The sequence below is a fragment of the Chrysemys picta genome, chromosome 7, assembly GCF_011386835.1.
Source record: "Chrysemys picta bellii isolate R12L10 chromosome 7, ASM1138683v2, whole genome shotgun sequence".
Taxonomy (NCBI): Eukaryota; Metazoa; Chordata; order Testudines; family Emydidae; genus Chrysemys; species Chrysemys picta.
In genome coordinates, this window is record NC_088797.1 from 86207361 (window position 1) to 86223515 (window position 16155).

The 16155-nt window shown below is 45.8% G+C and overlaps 1 protein-coding gene across 8 annotated transcripts in view; it reads right to left on the reverse strand.

Moving 5' to 3' along the window:
* Positions 1 to 16155, reverse strand: part of CHST3 (carbohydrate sulfotransferase 3) — an 85543-nt gene that overhangs the window by 41466 nt on the left and 27922 nt on the right. For 2 of the 8 annotated variants that reach the window (XM_005281880.4, XM_024108657.3), the window contains exon 1: positions 3712 to 4430. The exons of 1 other annotated variant lie outside the window; for it this stretch is intronic. Coding sequence is in view for 1 of the 7 variants with exons in the window: in XM_042856891.2 (XP_042712825.1) it covers positions 3712 to 3782 (71 nt within the window). In the remaining 6 variants the exon portion in view is untranslated. Of the gene's footprint in view, positions 1 to 2805; positions 3687 to 3711; positions 4435 to 16155 lie in introns of those variants that run through there. 5 more of the 8 variants (XM_005281882.4, XM_008172002.4, XM_042856891.2 and 2 more) reach the window with 4 other exon arrangements.

A 16155-nucleotide genomic window follows, 5' to 3' on the forward strand; every position in this document is an offset into this window, starting at 1 on the left:
AATAAGAGTAAGGGGGGGGGCTAGGAAACAATTTTAATAGAATTAAAACTGATGCGGGAGACAGAGTTAAGGGCTTTGGTTTCCCCTTGTTTTACAAATATGAAAGGCTAGACCCTACCTCACCCCTTCAGTGCCCTGGACACATTCAAGCTAAGGGTTCTGCCATCAGATAGCTTTTAAGCAGGAGAAATGAAAAACACACAAGTAACAGAGAATGTAACTCTCTACAACTGTGAGGTCTTTGTGGGGCAGACTGAGCAGTAGGGACGGACCAGGAATGAGATGGCGAGTTGTTTAGGAGTCTTGATGAACGCTTCAGTTTCTACTCTTCTATCTATTAGAAAGCAAGGGTAGCAGGAGGCTGCTTCTCCTGTTCACCTCTTGGGCCATATGCCCTTGAAGAAATTATCCAGATATGTGATTTCTCTAAAAGGGCATGATACAGCAAATGGTTTGGGAAGGGGAAAAAGCGATTCAGTATATAGTTTACTAGTTATTCTGTAGACTACTTAGTAAGAGAGATCATCTCCTGGACCTATCTCTGCTCTCAGCCCAACTCTCAATCACTGCCTCCTTGGTTCCCAAAGTGGTTCACTCTGCAGACTGCCAAGGAGGGCTAAGAGTAGGCCTGAGAACTATGGCTTACATCCCAGCATACGTGCAGGTAAAGAGGGAGTGAGTTGTGCCTGGCTGCTGCTGTTTCTCTCTAGCACAAGATACAATGTTGACTGGTGTGTGCATGCTCTTCTCGCTCTGCCCCCAGAACACATTTGGAACAACGAATGTATGTCTTTGTCTCAGTAAGTTCTTTCTCAAGGATATGTATTTTATGTATGCTTTCAAACCCTCCCACAACTCAGGTTCCCTCTCTCCCACTCTAGGAAAATGCCCTTTTAGATAGTCGCCCAGCTTCTATGGGAATGGAATGTCCTTTTCTATTTCTCATAATCCCCTTGACCCATTCCTGCATTGAGAGAACAGAGAAACTGCTGAGCACTGTGCCTGTTCAATAGGCTAGTCTGAGACCTGCATTTGCTCCAGTTTTATTGTGTAAACAAAGCAGTATGTTACCCTGATCCCACTATCCAAACTCCTGCAGATAGGACAGGAAGCAAGAAGTAGTGTTAAGAAATAGAGAATTCCAGCTAGTAAATAAATCTGTTGTTGTGCTCCTGGGGAATTGGAATGAATATCCCAGAATGCATCTGTGTGCATATAGCACATTTCCAGGAAACAGTGTCTTCCCCCCCTCCCCCCAAAGCAACAAGTCAGGTGTGTGCGTTACTGACTAACATCATTATCTCTTCATCACCCTGCTCTGGACCCATAAATCACCCCAGTTCGTAGTGGAAAAGGACGAGTAATGCAAAAAGGGACTTACCTCCTTTCCCCAAGGGATCTAAGTCAAGATGAAATCCTGTGGTTTATACATATAGGGATCTATTCTCCCACTGATGAATGAGGGATTTATGTGGATAAGACCTCGGAATATTAACAGGAATTATCCACAGAAAGCCTCACGTGCTCTGACAGAAGAATACACCTATGTGTTTCTCCATCTCGGAGTTTGGCTACAGCAATCAGCTAAGTCAACAGGAGTCAGTGCTTCCGATCCCTGTGGCTGAAGTCTAAAATGGAGGAATTAGCAAGATTTGCGGTGGACCTGCCAATGCCAACTCTGCATCAGAACTCTCTGGATGGAACTTTCAGACATGGACTGGTGCTCAGCGCCAGTCTGCACCAGGGAGAAAGAGAAGTAAGTGAGGAGAATTTTCCACACTTCTGAGCAAGAAAACAGGATTGACAAGAAAAATGATGCAATTCCAAGAAACTTATGAGTAAATCCCCTTTTCTAGAGCCAGACACTTTGCTCTTTTTGGACAGAAGCTCACAGTTAGAGCTGGACTGTCTGTCCTTAATTTTTAACAAAGTAACCAAAAGAACTACATCAGTGTTTCTCAAACTTTTGTACTGGTGACCCCTTTCACACAGCAAACTCATGAGTGCAACCCCCCTTAAATACAAAAAAAAGTGTTTTTAATTTATAACACTATTATAAATGTTGGAGGCAAAGCGGGGTTGGGGGTGGAGGCTGACAGCTCGCAACCCCCCATGTAATAACCTTGCGACCCCCCCCCAGTTTGAGAACCCCTGAACTACATGGTGTGGGAGGCTCCTGAGCTAACAAGATCTTCTCTCCTGAAGAACTGCATTCAGATCTAGCTAACTCCAATCGTGAAATGAAGTCGCGAATGGGCATTTGTCTACAAAACCAAGACAGGGTTTAGGGCAGCTGACATTCTCTGCCCATGAGAAGCCCAGGAATTATCGGAAGGTGCTGCATGTCAGGCCTACCTGAGGTGGATTTGTGAGGTAGATTGTCAAAGCTGTCTATAGCAGCCAGGAAAGATGCTGCAACTAAAGACTGAAGTGAACTGGCAGAGGTGGGTGGGTGAGCCCATGATAAAAACTGAAGAAAGTAAAGAGCTATGGGGGAACATACAATGTTTTAGCTATCGATATTAAATAGGAATCGCATCTTCAGCTACCCTAGTTACAAAGATCACCAACCTTTCTGCTGGGATCAGGAAGAAATCCCTCCTCCCTCTCCCTGTATAACACTATGTGGTGCATTAAGGAGGTTTTACACCTTTCTCTAAAGCATCTGACCATTGTGTAATATCCTTTTTTTGGACTACTGTAGATAAACGGACTGCAGGGTTTCTGATATAGTTGCACTTCCCTATTCTTCATGTCATGGAAAAAAAAGCCATACCTAGCACCGGTCTCTTTGTTTCCACCTACCTGGATGTGTGGGTCTTCCTTAATTGGCCAGATCCTCAGCTGGTGTAACTAGCATCGCTCTGTGCTGACCCAGCATATTCAAGACACGCATTTTAGCCTGCGCTTTGAACTGCCTTTCACTCCCAGCAATGCTGCTTCATTTTAAATCTGCTGGCAATTTACATTCTGGAAGGAGGGTCCATGAATCATTCCCTAAAACTTCCATCTGAACAGGCTGCGTTGCACAGCACACACACAAGTTTTCCCGAATTGTATCCCAAAGTTGGAAGGACAATCAGTGCAATGACTCCTGCCCGGCGAGGGTTGCAACCACTGCTCCCGGCTTTGCAGGAGAGCCTGACCCTCCAAATCGCAGCCTGGGCTTTGGGCTGAACGGCTTTTTATCTTCTCTTTCTGCTTCATGCAGCTTATTCCTTTTTGCAGCGTGGCCTTTGCAAAGCCCAAATCCGGCTAGTTGCTCCCAGGGACCCACCGTGTCTAGCTTGCTCTTGGGCTCTGTTCTCTCCCTTCCTTCTGGCCGTACTGGTTAGTCACTAGGGGAACGCTAGGAGCAGGCGGAGTGCCGCGGGACTTACAGACAGACCAGGGGCCGCGCGCTCCCCGGATTGCCCCCAGCCGGTGCAGCCCGGCTCTCCCCGGCCCACAGCGCCCGGCCTGTGCTCGCTCTTCTCACGACCCTTGGGCGTGTCTGGAGGGGGGGGGGGGGCACGGGGCCCAGCCGCGCTCCTCGGGGCACGTTTCCTGCCCTCCTCAGGGCGCAGCTGGACGGCGCCTCCCCGGCGCACGGTCCCGGCTGAGGCTGAGCGCGCCGCGGGCATCAGCGCACGAGGGGTCCCCCCGCCCCGCCAAGGAACAAAAGCAGCGGCGGCGAGGCGCCGGGACCGTGCACGCGACCGGTTGCCTTACCCGGCTCGCTCCTCCCGGGGACGGCCGCGGGGAGCTCTGCCCGGCGGGACGGGCTCCGGCCAGGGGACCATCCGCGCTCGCTCCTCCAGCGGCGCAGCGCCTGCTCCGGGGAAAGCGCCGCTGCTTCCCCGTGCCAGGCTGGGGCTCGCTGCCTCCCCCAGCCGGCGGCCGGGCTCTCCCCCCTGGCAGGCACCAGGGCTGGATGCCGGGAGGCTGCAATGGACGAGAGGGTCGGGTCGGTTTCAGAGCAGCCCCCGGGGGCGGAGGAGCGAGCTGGCCTCCCCCCCAGTACAGGCACACGAGCCTCACGCCGCCGCGGGAGCGACTCCTGGCCCCTCGGAAAGTCGCTGCTGGGTCGGAGTCAGCGGCCGAGCCCGCGACGGGCGGCGCAGGAGAGTTCTCAAGTGAGCCAAAGTCGGCGGCGGGCGGCGGGCCCCGGGCTAGAGGAGGAGACTGGGGACGGGAGAGCTGCCTGCCCCGCCCCTCCCCTCGCCGCTCGCCCCCTCCTGGGAGCAGCCCGCTAACAAGGACCCTTCTGTTGGCTTTGTTCGAGACACTCCGCGCAATGCCGCCCTTCGCGTCTCTGCCGCTTGCAGGCTCTCGGGGAAGTCGTGCGCTTGGTGCTTGCGAGGCGGAAAGCTGCGCTCCGCGGAGGTGGCCGAGTGCGCATCTGGCCAGACAGGCAGAGGCTGCAGGAAAGGAAACTTGGGAGGGGGGACACGACAAGGTGGGGGGGGTGGGGGTGGAGCGAAAGGACAGGACAGACTTCATCTGTGTTATCTCCGCACTTCTGATTTCGTTATCCCTCCCCTCTGCAAGCGAGGAAATAATTTAGGAGGGAATCGCACGTCGGTGAGAGCCAAATCTCTGAAGTCACTCGGATCGTGACTTCCCACTGTAGTAGGAGGGATTTCAATCTCCTTTTCAATCTGAATATTCCAAGGCCGTTGTCTACCCCATTTGTTGCAATTGTATCAATGGTAATTTTGCACACGGATCATGGGTGGGATATGACGCCCTTCTCGCTGTAACATGCACAAAGGGAAAGAGATTACATAGAAGTAAAAGTGGGAAGTTGTGCATATCATCTCTCTCTTCTTTTTTTTTAAGGAAAGTGCATTTGTGACTAAGCAGTGTCCATACTAGTGTGCCTGGGTTTCATATTTTCATTATTGTGTATTTTCTAATGCTCCGGGGCTCTTTTAATTATAGATGATGGACTGAATTTGTAGCCCTTCTTGCTCAGCTTTTGGCAATTCATGGTAATAATGCTTCCACTGTTTCCATTCCAGAGCAAGGGGATGTGATACAGTACTGTGAAAGTTCTTTTTTCCAGTGGAGTGCAGGGTGTTAGATAATTAATTAATGGAGATATCCCATCTCCTAGAACTGGAAGGGACCTTGAAAGGTCATCGAGTCCAGCCCCCTGCCTTCACTAGCAGGACCAAGTACTGATTTTGCCCCAGATCCCCAAGTGGCCCCCTCAAGGATTGAACTCACAACCCTGGGTTTAGCAGGCCAATGCTCAAACCACTGAGCTATCCCTCCCCCCAACTGCTGTTGGAAGAGGACACTTTGTTGCACTCAGGTGTTATGGTTTTAGTCTAATACCTGGATGGAGCAGATGCAGGATGCAGATCTGAATTTCAAACATCCCAGAGGTTATGGACATTTAGAGACAGGGTTTAAATTCAGGGCCATTTTAAGTTGTTACTGATGTGGTGACCCAAAACTTGTAGTTATTAAAAATATCTTGCATTGTCACATTATACTTCTAGCACTATAAGGTGTATATTCACCCCATTTATTGAAAGACTTCAGGGGATAACATTAATAGGTATATAACCATGTATACACAACTTTAATTCCACTTGAGCATTCAGATTACATTATAAACCACAAAGCAGCATTCAGATCACCAGTACCTGTGAGATGGAATTTATTTGTGTGACACTGCAGCAAGGCAGTTGTTTTGGAACAGCTGGATGTATACCAAAGATTCAGCAAACACATGAGCCTTAGATTTTTGTATTTTTCCTTGTATTTTTTTGTAAAAACCCTTCAGAGCTTGTAAACTTGCTGCCACTCTCCCCTCCTTTCACTGTAAACCCGAGTCTGCAAGCCCACAATGAGGTGAGATCCTCAAGTAAATAAATAAATAAACCACATGGAAAACTGCTCCACCAAGAGGTCAGGAAATTCAATTTATCTCCCTAGCTCCTATTTAAATTGGCTTCTGGCTCCAAAGGCAGAAGCTAAGCAAGCTGCCGAAACATATTGTAATGGTAATGTTTTTTCTGAAATTGCTGCATCAGTTTCTCACTGTAAATGAGATTGTCTGAGAATTTGTGTGGGCATTAATGCATATGCAGCTTTATATGCGTACACGGCTTTGTATATGTTCACAGTTATGCACCTGGAATGTGTGTGAATGTATGTGTGAGCATATGTTTGTGTTATGGTGTGTGTGTGTGTATATAAGCGAGTTTGTAACTGCATATGTATGTGTGCATGAGTATGCAAGTGTGTGTATTTGTGCAAGTGTGTATATGTGCGTATGTGAATGTGTGTTTTTGGTATAATATATACCATGCCCTCCATGTGATAAATAGCACAGACATGATACATTTAGTTATCATTCACCTAGGACTGCATTACCTGCCGTCTGCCCACTAATCTATCTTCCCCAGGATTTATTCCAACATCCAACCCCTTGAACAGTTGCTAACAACTTCTTTTTTTTTAAAAATCCATGTGCCACAAGAATGTTCTCTGCTTCCTCCACCCAAAGTACTCCAGCCTGAGGCCTAGGACAGGCTAGATTATGGCCTGAGCCAGGGACAGCTTTTCTGTACATAAAAATGTTGCAGCCCCACAGGGCTTGAAATGTGAGCTATTTATCTTTGTGAAAGGAAGAGTCCCAGCTTACTAATGGGGGGCACAGCACTCATTTCTAGCCTTGCAGAGCCACAAAGTATCAAACTTTAAAGCTACAATGTTTGTCTGTATAAAAACGGCATTTTAGATCTTGTTTAACAAGCTCCCTCTGAGCCCTGTATGGTTGGATTCGTGGTAACTAAAGCGTCTGGCTTTATAGAGAGAGGGATACAACAAATAGTCCCAATAAAAAAGTTAAGCACTCTTTAACATTCCTAAAATATTTTTTCTTTAAAACACATGGCATATGCAGAATGCATGTGCCTAATAGTGTGGTGTGGAACAAAGGTTTTACTAGCTTTCATTTGGGATGACCAGCATAATTTACTAGTGGCTTTGCTACTCCTGGGTAAGGTACCCATCCCAAACTCAGGCTGATAAAATCTATGTGTGTGTATGTGTGTTTAATGTAAGCATGTGTGCCTTAAGGAACAGTGTTGTGCACTTGTGTATGAAGGTTTGTCTTTAGGTATGTGTTTGTGTGTTTGTACATGGAGGTGTACACGGGTGTCTGGGTTGGTGAGTGCAATACACATGAACGTGAGAGTGTGTATATGACAGCCTCAGCATACTGCGTGTCAGATTACAGCCTCCACCTATCAGTGCTGGTTGGTTATTAGCAGCTCACTACCCTTGTCTTCCACAAAGAAGGCTGTTTAATGGATTCAGGTAATGGGGAGCATGTTAGGAAAAGGGTTTGTTGTATTAGATGGAAAGCATCAAGATATTTCCACATCCTCTAACAACCACCTGCTCCTTAGCTTGGCTTCTTTACCCTTCCTGTCTACATTACAGCCAGTGCTGTTTTCTTAGACCCTGCCTCTTCATTCATGTCACACCCACCTTGTTAGACCAGTGAACCTACTACCGGTTGTATTATTTTGCTTTCTTCATCTTCAGTTCATACCAAGGAGCCAAAATGTTGGTATTGAATGACATTGCAGTTAGATATGGTAGCACAAATAAAATTCTGGTACTGTAATGGTGTGGTTGGACACTATGCAGTCATCAGAGTCTTGTACAGAATGCTGGTAGGGAGGGTGAGAGAGACGGACTATATCTTTATGGATTTATATTTAAAGAATGAAAGACATACGTGGCCTGATCCTGTAAGCCTTTTATGTATAGTGTACCCATTGAAGCAAGTGGGAGTTATGCAGAAGGCTTGCAGGATTGGGTCTACATAGATAATGAGATTAGATATATGTGAAAAATGATGGTTATCTGGACTAACTGCACATCATTGGGATTTATATGTGATTTCTAGACATAGTTAAGCTTGCAGGATTTTTGAACTTCTCACTTACCCCCTTGTTACAATGGAAATAGTATGTTGTGTATGTTGTGGTTAAAGAAGATTCTAATCAAAATATATATTTTAAAATTATTATAATTTTGAAATGAATGCAGAAGGAAGAGGGTCTATAATTGGCCACGCATGTTATCTGAGAGTGATGACTTGTGTAGGCTTTTAGTACACTATCAACAGTAGTAGCAGTATACTTGGGGAGTTGAAGGAGAGCCAGAATCTTTTGGAACTCAGGTTCTGTAAAGTCAGAATCCGTGCCCTTGCTTTATTTCACTTTTAAATCTGCATGATGCTTGCCAGATTTCAACTCACTTAATATGGAAATACTGAGAGCAAGCCTCTTCTCAATGTATTTTCAGTCACAAAAATAACAACAATTCTCTTCCCGTTTATAGAACCCTCCTTCTGAGAATCTCATAGTACTTTACAAACATGTATTAAGTCTAACAATCCCCCCTGTGACATAAGGATAACTTCCCCCATTTTACTGATGAGTAAACTGAAGCCCAGGAGGCTTAAGTGATTTTTCCAAAAAGTAGATTAGGGCTAGCGCTGGGAAAAGAGCACAGGAGTTTGGATTTCTACTGTCCTATTCTAGCCACTACATCATACTCCTTTCCTAAACTACTCAGCCTTCAAATGACAACAACAGCTCTCCACTCTGCTGGACGAGCCTTCAGTGTCCCTGACAAAGTGATCACCTTTCAGTTCCTGTAGGAACTGTTTTCTTGGAGTCTGGATTCAAACATAAAATCTCCCCCAAGCCCAGAGAGCAAGTTTACGGTCTTTATTTCCAGGCATCACGCCTCCTTATCCCAGCTACTATCCCTACTACATTCCAAAGCAATGCCCTCCAAGAATGACATCAGAAGAGAGGCATGGGGAACAAGTTGTTACAGAAACCAGAATGCTTGGGTCTTGTGTGGGGAGGGACCCCATCTGATTCCAATTATCTAGCTGGAGCTCTGGATACCTGCACTTGGTCCAAGCTGATGATGTGTCTGCAACATCACTCACTTTTATTTTTAAAAGTGCTGGCTGTTTTTAAATTAACCCTTACCCAACTGGTATTTAATCCTATCCAAGCTACTGCACGAATTTGTCCAGATACAGGAACCTGTATTCCTTACCGATTGCATAGGATAGCACAACAGTTTATATACATCCAAATAGTCTTCACTCTGTACTTTCCTTAAAAGCCTTTTTGGTGTCACATGATAGTACAGGGTTAATATACTGCATTTGTAAATAATGTATACATAAAACATGCAGGATAGATTAAATTCAGTTCTTTCCCACTTTTTCATTCATTTTAAAGTCATAAGAACATAAGAATGGCCACACTGGGTCAGACCAATGGTCCATCTAGCCCAGTATCCTGTCTGTGACAGTGGCGAATGCCAGAACTTCAGGGTAATGTACAGAACAGGGCAGTTGGAGTAATCCACCCAGCTTCCCTCCTGGCTTCTGTCACTGAAGTTTATGGTTGTCCTGAGCAGGTGGTCACTTTTGGCTTTTATATTTATGGTGGATGGTAGTCTGGCTATGGAGATAGCCACTTGGAAAAAGTCAGGCCAGATAGCTGGGATTTTTTAATGAGCTATAGGACCTGTCACAACTCCAAACTCAGCCCAAATCAGTGGTGACATCAAATCATTTAGCATTTCATGGCTGCTCAGTGGGCTGTTTAAAATTAGTTGGTTTCAGAGTAGCAGCTGTGTTAGTCTGTATCCGCAAAAAGAACAGGAGTACTTGTGGCACCTTAGAGACTAACACATTTATTAGAGCATAAGCTTTCGTGGACTACAGCCCACTTCTTCGGATGCATATAGAGTGAAACATATATTGAGGAGATATATATACACACATACAGAGAGCATGAACAGGTGGGAGTTGTCTTACCAACTCTGAGAGGCCAATTAAGTAAGAGAAAAAAACTTTTGAAGTGATAATCAAGATAGCCCAGTACAGACTGTTTGATAAGAAGTGTGAGAATACTTACAAGGGGAGATAGATTCAGTGTTTGTAATGGCTCAGCCATTCCCAGTCCTTATTCAATCCTGAGTTGATTGTATCTAGTTTGCATATCAATTCCAGCTCAGCAGTCTCTCATTGGAGTCTGTTTTTAAAGTTTTTCTGTTGTAAGATAGCCACCCGCAGGTCTGTCATTGAATGGCCAGACAGGTTAAAGTGTTCTCCCACTGGTTTTTGAGTATTATGATTCCTGATGTCAGATTTGTGTCCATTAATTCTTTTGCGGAGAGACTATCCGGTTTGGCCAATGTACATGGCAGAGGGGCATTGCTGGCGTATATCACATTGGTAGATGTGCAGGTGAACGAGCCCCTGATGGTATGGCTGATGTGATTAGGTCCTATGATGATGTCACTTGAATAGATATGTGGACAGAGTTGGCATCGGGCTTTGTTACAAGGATAGGTTCCTGGGTCAGTGTTTTTGTTCAGTGATGTGTGGTAGCTGGTGAGTATTTGCTTTAGGTTGGGGGGTTGTCTGTAAGCAAGGACAGGTCTGTCTCCCAAGATCTGTGAGAGTAAAGGATCATCTTTCAGGATAGGTTGTAGATCTCTGATGATGCGCTGGAGAGGTTTTAGTTGGGGGCTGAAGGTGACAGCTAGTGGTGTTCTGTTATTTTCTTTGTTGGGCCTTCTTGTAGGAGGTGACTTCTGGGTACTCGTCTGGCTCTGTCAATCTGTTTTTTCACTTCAGCAGGTGGGTATTGTAGTTTTAAGAATGCTTGATAGAGATCTTGTAGGTGCTTGTCTCTATCTGAGGGATTGGAGCAAATGTGGTTATATCTTAGAGCTTGGCTGTAGACAATGGATCGTGTGGTGTGTCCTGGATGGAAGCTGGAGGCATGTAGGTAAGTGTAGCGGTCAGTAGGTTTCCGGTATAGGGTGGTATTTATGTGACCATCGCTTATTAGCACAGTAGTGTCCAGGAAATGGACCACTTGTGTGGATTGATCTAGGCTGAGGTTGATGGTGGGATGGAAATTATTGAAATCATGGTGGAATTCCTCAAGGGCTTCTTTTCCATGGGTCCAGATGATGAAGATGTCATCAACATAGCGCAAGTAGAGTAGGGGCGTTAGGGGACGAGAGCTAAGGAAGCGTTGTTCTAAGTCAGCCATAAAAATGTTGGCATACTGTGGGGCCATGTGGGTACCCACAGCAGTGCCGCTGACTTGAAGGTATATATTGTCCCCAAATGTGAAATAGTTGTGGGTGAGGACAAAGTTCAGCCACCAGGTTAGCTGTGACATTATCGGGGATACTGTTCCTGATAGCTTGTAGTCCATCTTTGTGTGGAATATTGGTGTAGAGGGCTTCTATGTCCATAGTGGCCAGGATGGTGTTTTCTGGAAGATCACCGATGGATTGTAGTTTCCTCAGGAAGTCAGTGGTGTCTCGAAGATAGCTGGGAGTGCTGGTAGCGTAGGGTCTGAGGAGAGAGTCCACATAACCAGACAAGCCTGATGTTAGGGTGCCAATGCCTGAGATGATGAAATTAGTTGGTGATCTCCGTTCTCCTCCTAGTGGAGAGCTGTCCACATCACAGCTGGCTGCCTTATTGGCAGTTTCATCAAAGAGCTCAAAAAGTGAATGAAGACAGGAGGGAACTATTGTCTTATCCTTAGGGGAGTTCTGTCCAGATCAAGTTTTCAAACCTGCTTCACCCCTGAAGTGTAGGGTCATGCTCCATGGTTGCTCCCTGTACTATACATTTTGGTGGATAAATAGAGGATTTCAGAGCTGCCAGTTGGGTACTTTATGTTTTCAAGCTATTCATTGAAAATTCATTGAATTTTTTTACTCCGTATGTGCTCTCCTAGTTTGCATCAGTGGTTGACAGTTTAACAGCTCATCAGGAACACTGGAAAGCCATGTGACACAGAAGCAAACTCACCATGGCTGTGAGTCAGTCCGTGGGGAAAAACTGGCTAGGCTCAAAATTACATGGTTGAAAACAACCTGATGATTTAGGTGAGTAAAAATAACACTAACCCTGTGTTTCTGAAACTTAATTGGGTGAGCAAGGTTTGCTTGTGTTCCACACACATAACGGAATTTGTGGGATTCACACAGAAGAAAGTATAAGACTCACACATCATAGGCTCACAGCAGTTCAGAAGGATGGCTACCACACCAACCAAACATAGATGCATACAAAGTTCAGATGAAACAGTTCAGTGTTCCTCATGATGGACACAGGTGTCTGCAGCAAACATTTCAGAGTGGTGTATCAAAGTTTAGGACATATTGGTGATGGGAAAAAATAACTGGGACCAAATGGTACAAATATGTCAATTTTCTTCTGATTTATAGCCTTTCATAATATGCACTGAAAATTGAAATTCATTAGTGGCTTAACCAAGACATATTAGCTATACTGGATTTTCAAAAGTTCAGCAGCAAAGAGCTGATTACCACAAATCCATGTGCAAATGACCAATTAGACACCTAACTCACCATTTGTGTGCATAACTGTGATAGTAGCAGGAGCAAACTAGACAAGCACATTTTTGTGCACAGTCCATGATAGCTATCTTTCAATGCTGATCTGTTCTCAGTAATATGATGAAGACTTGTCTTTCTTTGTATGGTAGAGAAGCTTATGGATATGGAAATGATAGACATCCAATTTCAATTCTGGTCAGAATGAAGGAAAAGAAGAACTTAACATGTTTAAGTTTAAAGTGCAGTTCTGCTCTGAAAAGCGACTCATTAAAAGTACCAGCATGGGGTTCCAGGTTTACTGTCTCTCAATAATTTCCATATCAAATGTTCTCCGTTTGCAATAAAATACATTTCCTTTTCTAATTGCCAACCCTACAAACTCACCCTGGGATCTGAGAACCAAACAGTTTCTTTTCTTCTTATATATCATCATCAGTAATAAAGATTTTGGAGGCCAAATGATATTTATGTAACCCCATAACTGTACCTTCACAGACAACTGTGGAATCTCTGTTTGCCTTCTTTGGGGCTGCACCGAGGTAACTGTTTATATCTATCACTAGAATTTAGCAGCCAGTTTTGTTGATGATGCACAGATGGAACAGAATCCAGCTCACTCCTTCTTAGCTATGTTGGCTCTGCAGGGCTAACTAAAGGTACTAAAAATGTACGTTTGACACCAGAATCAGCAGATGTGACTCTGAATTGACACACAAGGCGCAGATCCAGTGAGATCCATTTTCATGCAGATGTTTTTCAGAATAAAGTCAAGTGTGTAATTTGAGGATTCTTCACACGCCACAGGAAGGATAGTGTATCAGTTGTTGGGGTACCCAGGACTATGATTCACTTTGTTACCCCTCTATCTCCAATGAGAGTGAGTCTTTCTTGTGGTATCTGGGTGTCAACTCTCTCACACTGCCAGTGCTTTGGCCACTCAAGTACCCTCCTCTGGGCTTATGCCAGCCCTTTCTTTGCCAGAGAGGTTAACACTAGCTGCATGCCAATTCTTGAGTCCCTTTGAATAGTTCCCCTGTGATATGCAGCCCCTGACATTTGCTTCTCACAGAACATCTACACCCATACGTGCAGCATACCCCAGTTTACCAGTTTTACCTTAAATCCCCAGTCCTGTAAACCACACAGCACTTGTGAGCACTTAAATAAACCTTCTTTTGTTTAATTTTAAGAAAGAATAAAAATGAATGAAACAAGTGGTTACAATACAAACCAAAAACATAAAACATGAACCTAGGTCTACACTTATCAATAGTTATCTTTCCTGTCTAATAAAGTAGATTCCCCACCCCCAAAGTTCAATCTGTTGCAGAGCTGGCTGGTTTCTCTAGACTAGAACAAGGAGCCAAATGTTCAGGAAAGCACCCCGTCCAACTGGGGTTTCCTCAGTGAATGCATCCAGAGTGCCTTTCCCTATGCTCTGTTATACTGAAAACAGTTTTTTGTGTCTATTCACAGACAGGGAGAACCCCTACCTTGTAGAGTTTAAGTGGTTGGATTGTTTCACATTTTCTCTGATGATTTTCCCTTAGCTGTGACAAGAGTAGACAATAGAATCTTGCATTACCTCTCCAGCTGATTTGGGAGGGGTGACAATGGACTTTTGCTTGAATGGGTCATCACAGAGGCACATCACCTACTAGTGCAGGGATGGAAAAACTTTTTGGCCCGAGGGCCACATCGGGGTTGTGAAACGGTATGGAGGGCCAGGTAGGGAAGGCTGTGCCGCCCCCAAACAGCCTGCCTCCAGCCCTCTATCCGCCCCCTCCCACTTCCCTCCCCCTGGTTGTCCCCCTCAGAACCTCCAACCCCCCCTGCTTCTTGTCCCCTGACCGCCCACTCCTGGGATCCCCGCCCCTAACTGCCCCCTGGGACCCCAACCCTTATCCACCCCCCCGCTACCTGTCCCCTGACCGCCCCCTCCCGGGACCCCCTGCCCCTAACCGCCCCCCGGGACCCAACCCCCATCCAACCCCCCTCCCAGCCCCTTTCGGAATGTGGCCCTGCCAACATGGACGGAGGACTCATGAGGACCAGGGGCAGCCGCACAGCTGGAGAGAAGCAGTGGGTTCCCCTTCAAAGCGCCACTTCTCTCTGGCCGCCTGTGCGGCCACCCAGTGCTCCTCCTGAGTCCTCTGCCCACGTTCCCCACACTCCCGTCACCCACACTGCCTGCTCCCCTGCCCGCGTAATGCAGCCCCTCCCCCCCACAGGGGGTGACCGGTGCTGAGCTGCCCGAGTGCCTGGTCCCCCTGTTGTTGGGGGGGCCCATGGCAGGGCACCCTGTGTTCACTGTTAAATCTGCCCCTGAGCCGCGCCATCCTGCCAGAGCCAGCCACGCCGCCACACTGCTGGCATGGCGAGCTGAGGTTATGGGGGTTGGGGGACAGCAGGGGAGGGGCCGGGGCCAGGTGGGAGCTCAGGGGCCAGGCAGGATGGCCCTGCAGGCCGGATGTGGCCTGCGGGCCATAGTTTGCCCACCTCTGTACTAGTGACTAATTTCTACTCCAAGTCCATAAAGCATGCTTTTAATATAAATACATTGTTCCTTAAATATTATCCATACATACATCTCACAATGATTGAGTCTTGAAAAGTTCTGAGCTTTCTATAAATACCTTATGTGTTACTCTTTATGGATAAGTATCTTGTAAGACACGTGTTTGGTATAGTGAGTATGCCAGGTCTTAGCTGAGAGCTGTGTGCAAGAAACAGGGAACCCTTTGCCAAGGGGTCTCTGTTTCACAGATAGTCTTGCAGGGTGAGCTCTCTGGAAACTATCCTTTCAGTGTAGACAAACTGAGTGCCACCCACTTTACAGTGAAAGGTTCTTTGGGATGAGACTCTTAAGACTCAGGTCCTCTCTGCTGTGTGTGGATATTAAAGATCCCACAGCTCTTTTTAAAAGAGTAGAAGTTTGCCCAGGTGTTTTTGCCTAAATTGTCTTCTTTCTATACTATTGTCTCATACCTTCCACACCAGAGATGTCTGCATTTCAGTGGTACTGGATGTTCACAGCCCAATATTTCAGACCTGAGTTCCTAAACTTAGGTTTCAGTTGGATCTGTGAATGCTCAAGCCCTGAAAATCAGGTCTCTCACTTAGGTACTTCCCTATGGATTTAGGTGCCAAACCTTAGGCTTCGACGCTGAAAATGTTTGTCATAGTTTGTAAAGCACTGTGGAAATCTTTGAGATGAAATGCATTATAAACAAGAAAGTATTGTTATTAGATTCAGTATCTTTGCTTTTTTTCTAAAGAAAGTTAATATCATCCATTTAGTCCTTATGTGTACACAGCTTCCATTGAAGTCACAGCAGTTTTGCGTTTAAAAAGTCTAGCAGATCAGTTGTTATTTTTACTTAGTTTAATATATACTGGTATATTAGAAGGCCTGTCTCATGTATGTATGGCTAAAGTATATATTTTCAAGCTAAATTAAGAGGAACAATAGTCATATGGTTAAGGCCCTGGACTGGAGACTTGAGAAATCTGGGTTTGGTTCCTAACTATGCCAAAATTTCTGTATGACTTCAGGCAAGTCACTTAATCTTGCTCAGTTTCACATTGGCAAAATGGTGTTAATCCTTCTTTCTCCTACCCTTTGTCTGTCTTGTCCATTTAGTTTTGAAGACTGTTGAGGCTGAGCGGTCTCTTGCAGTATGTATGTACTGTGCCTAGCACAATGGGGCTTTGATCTCA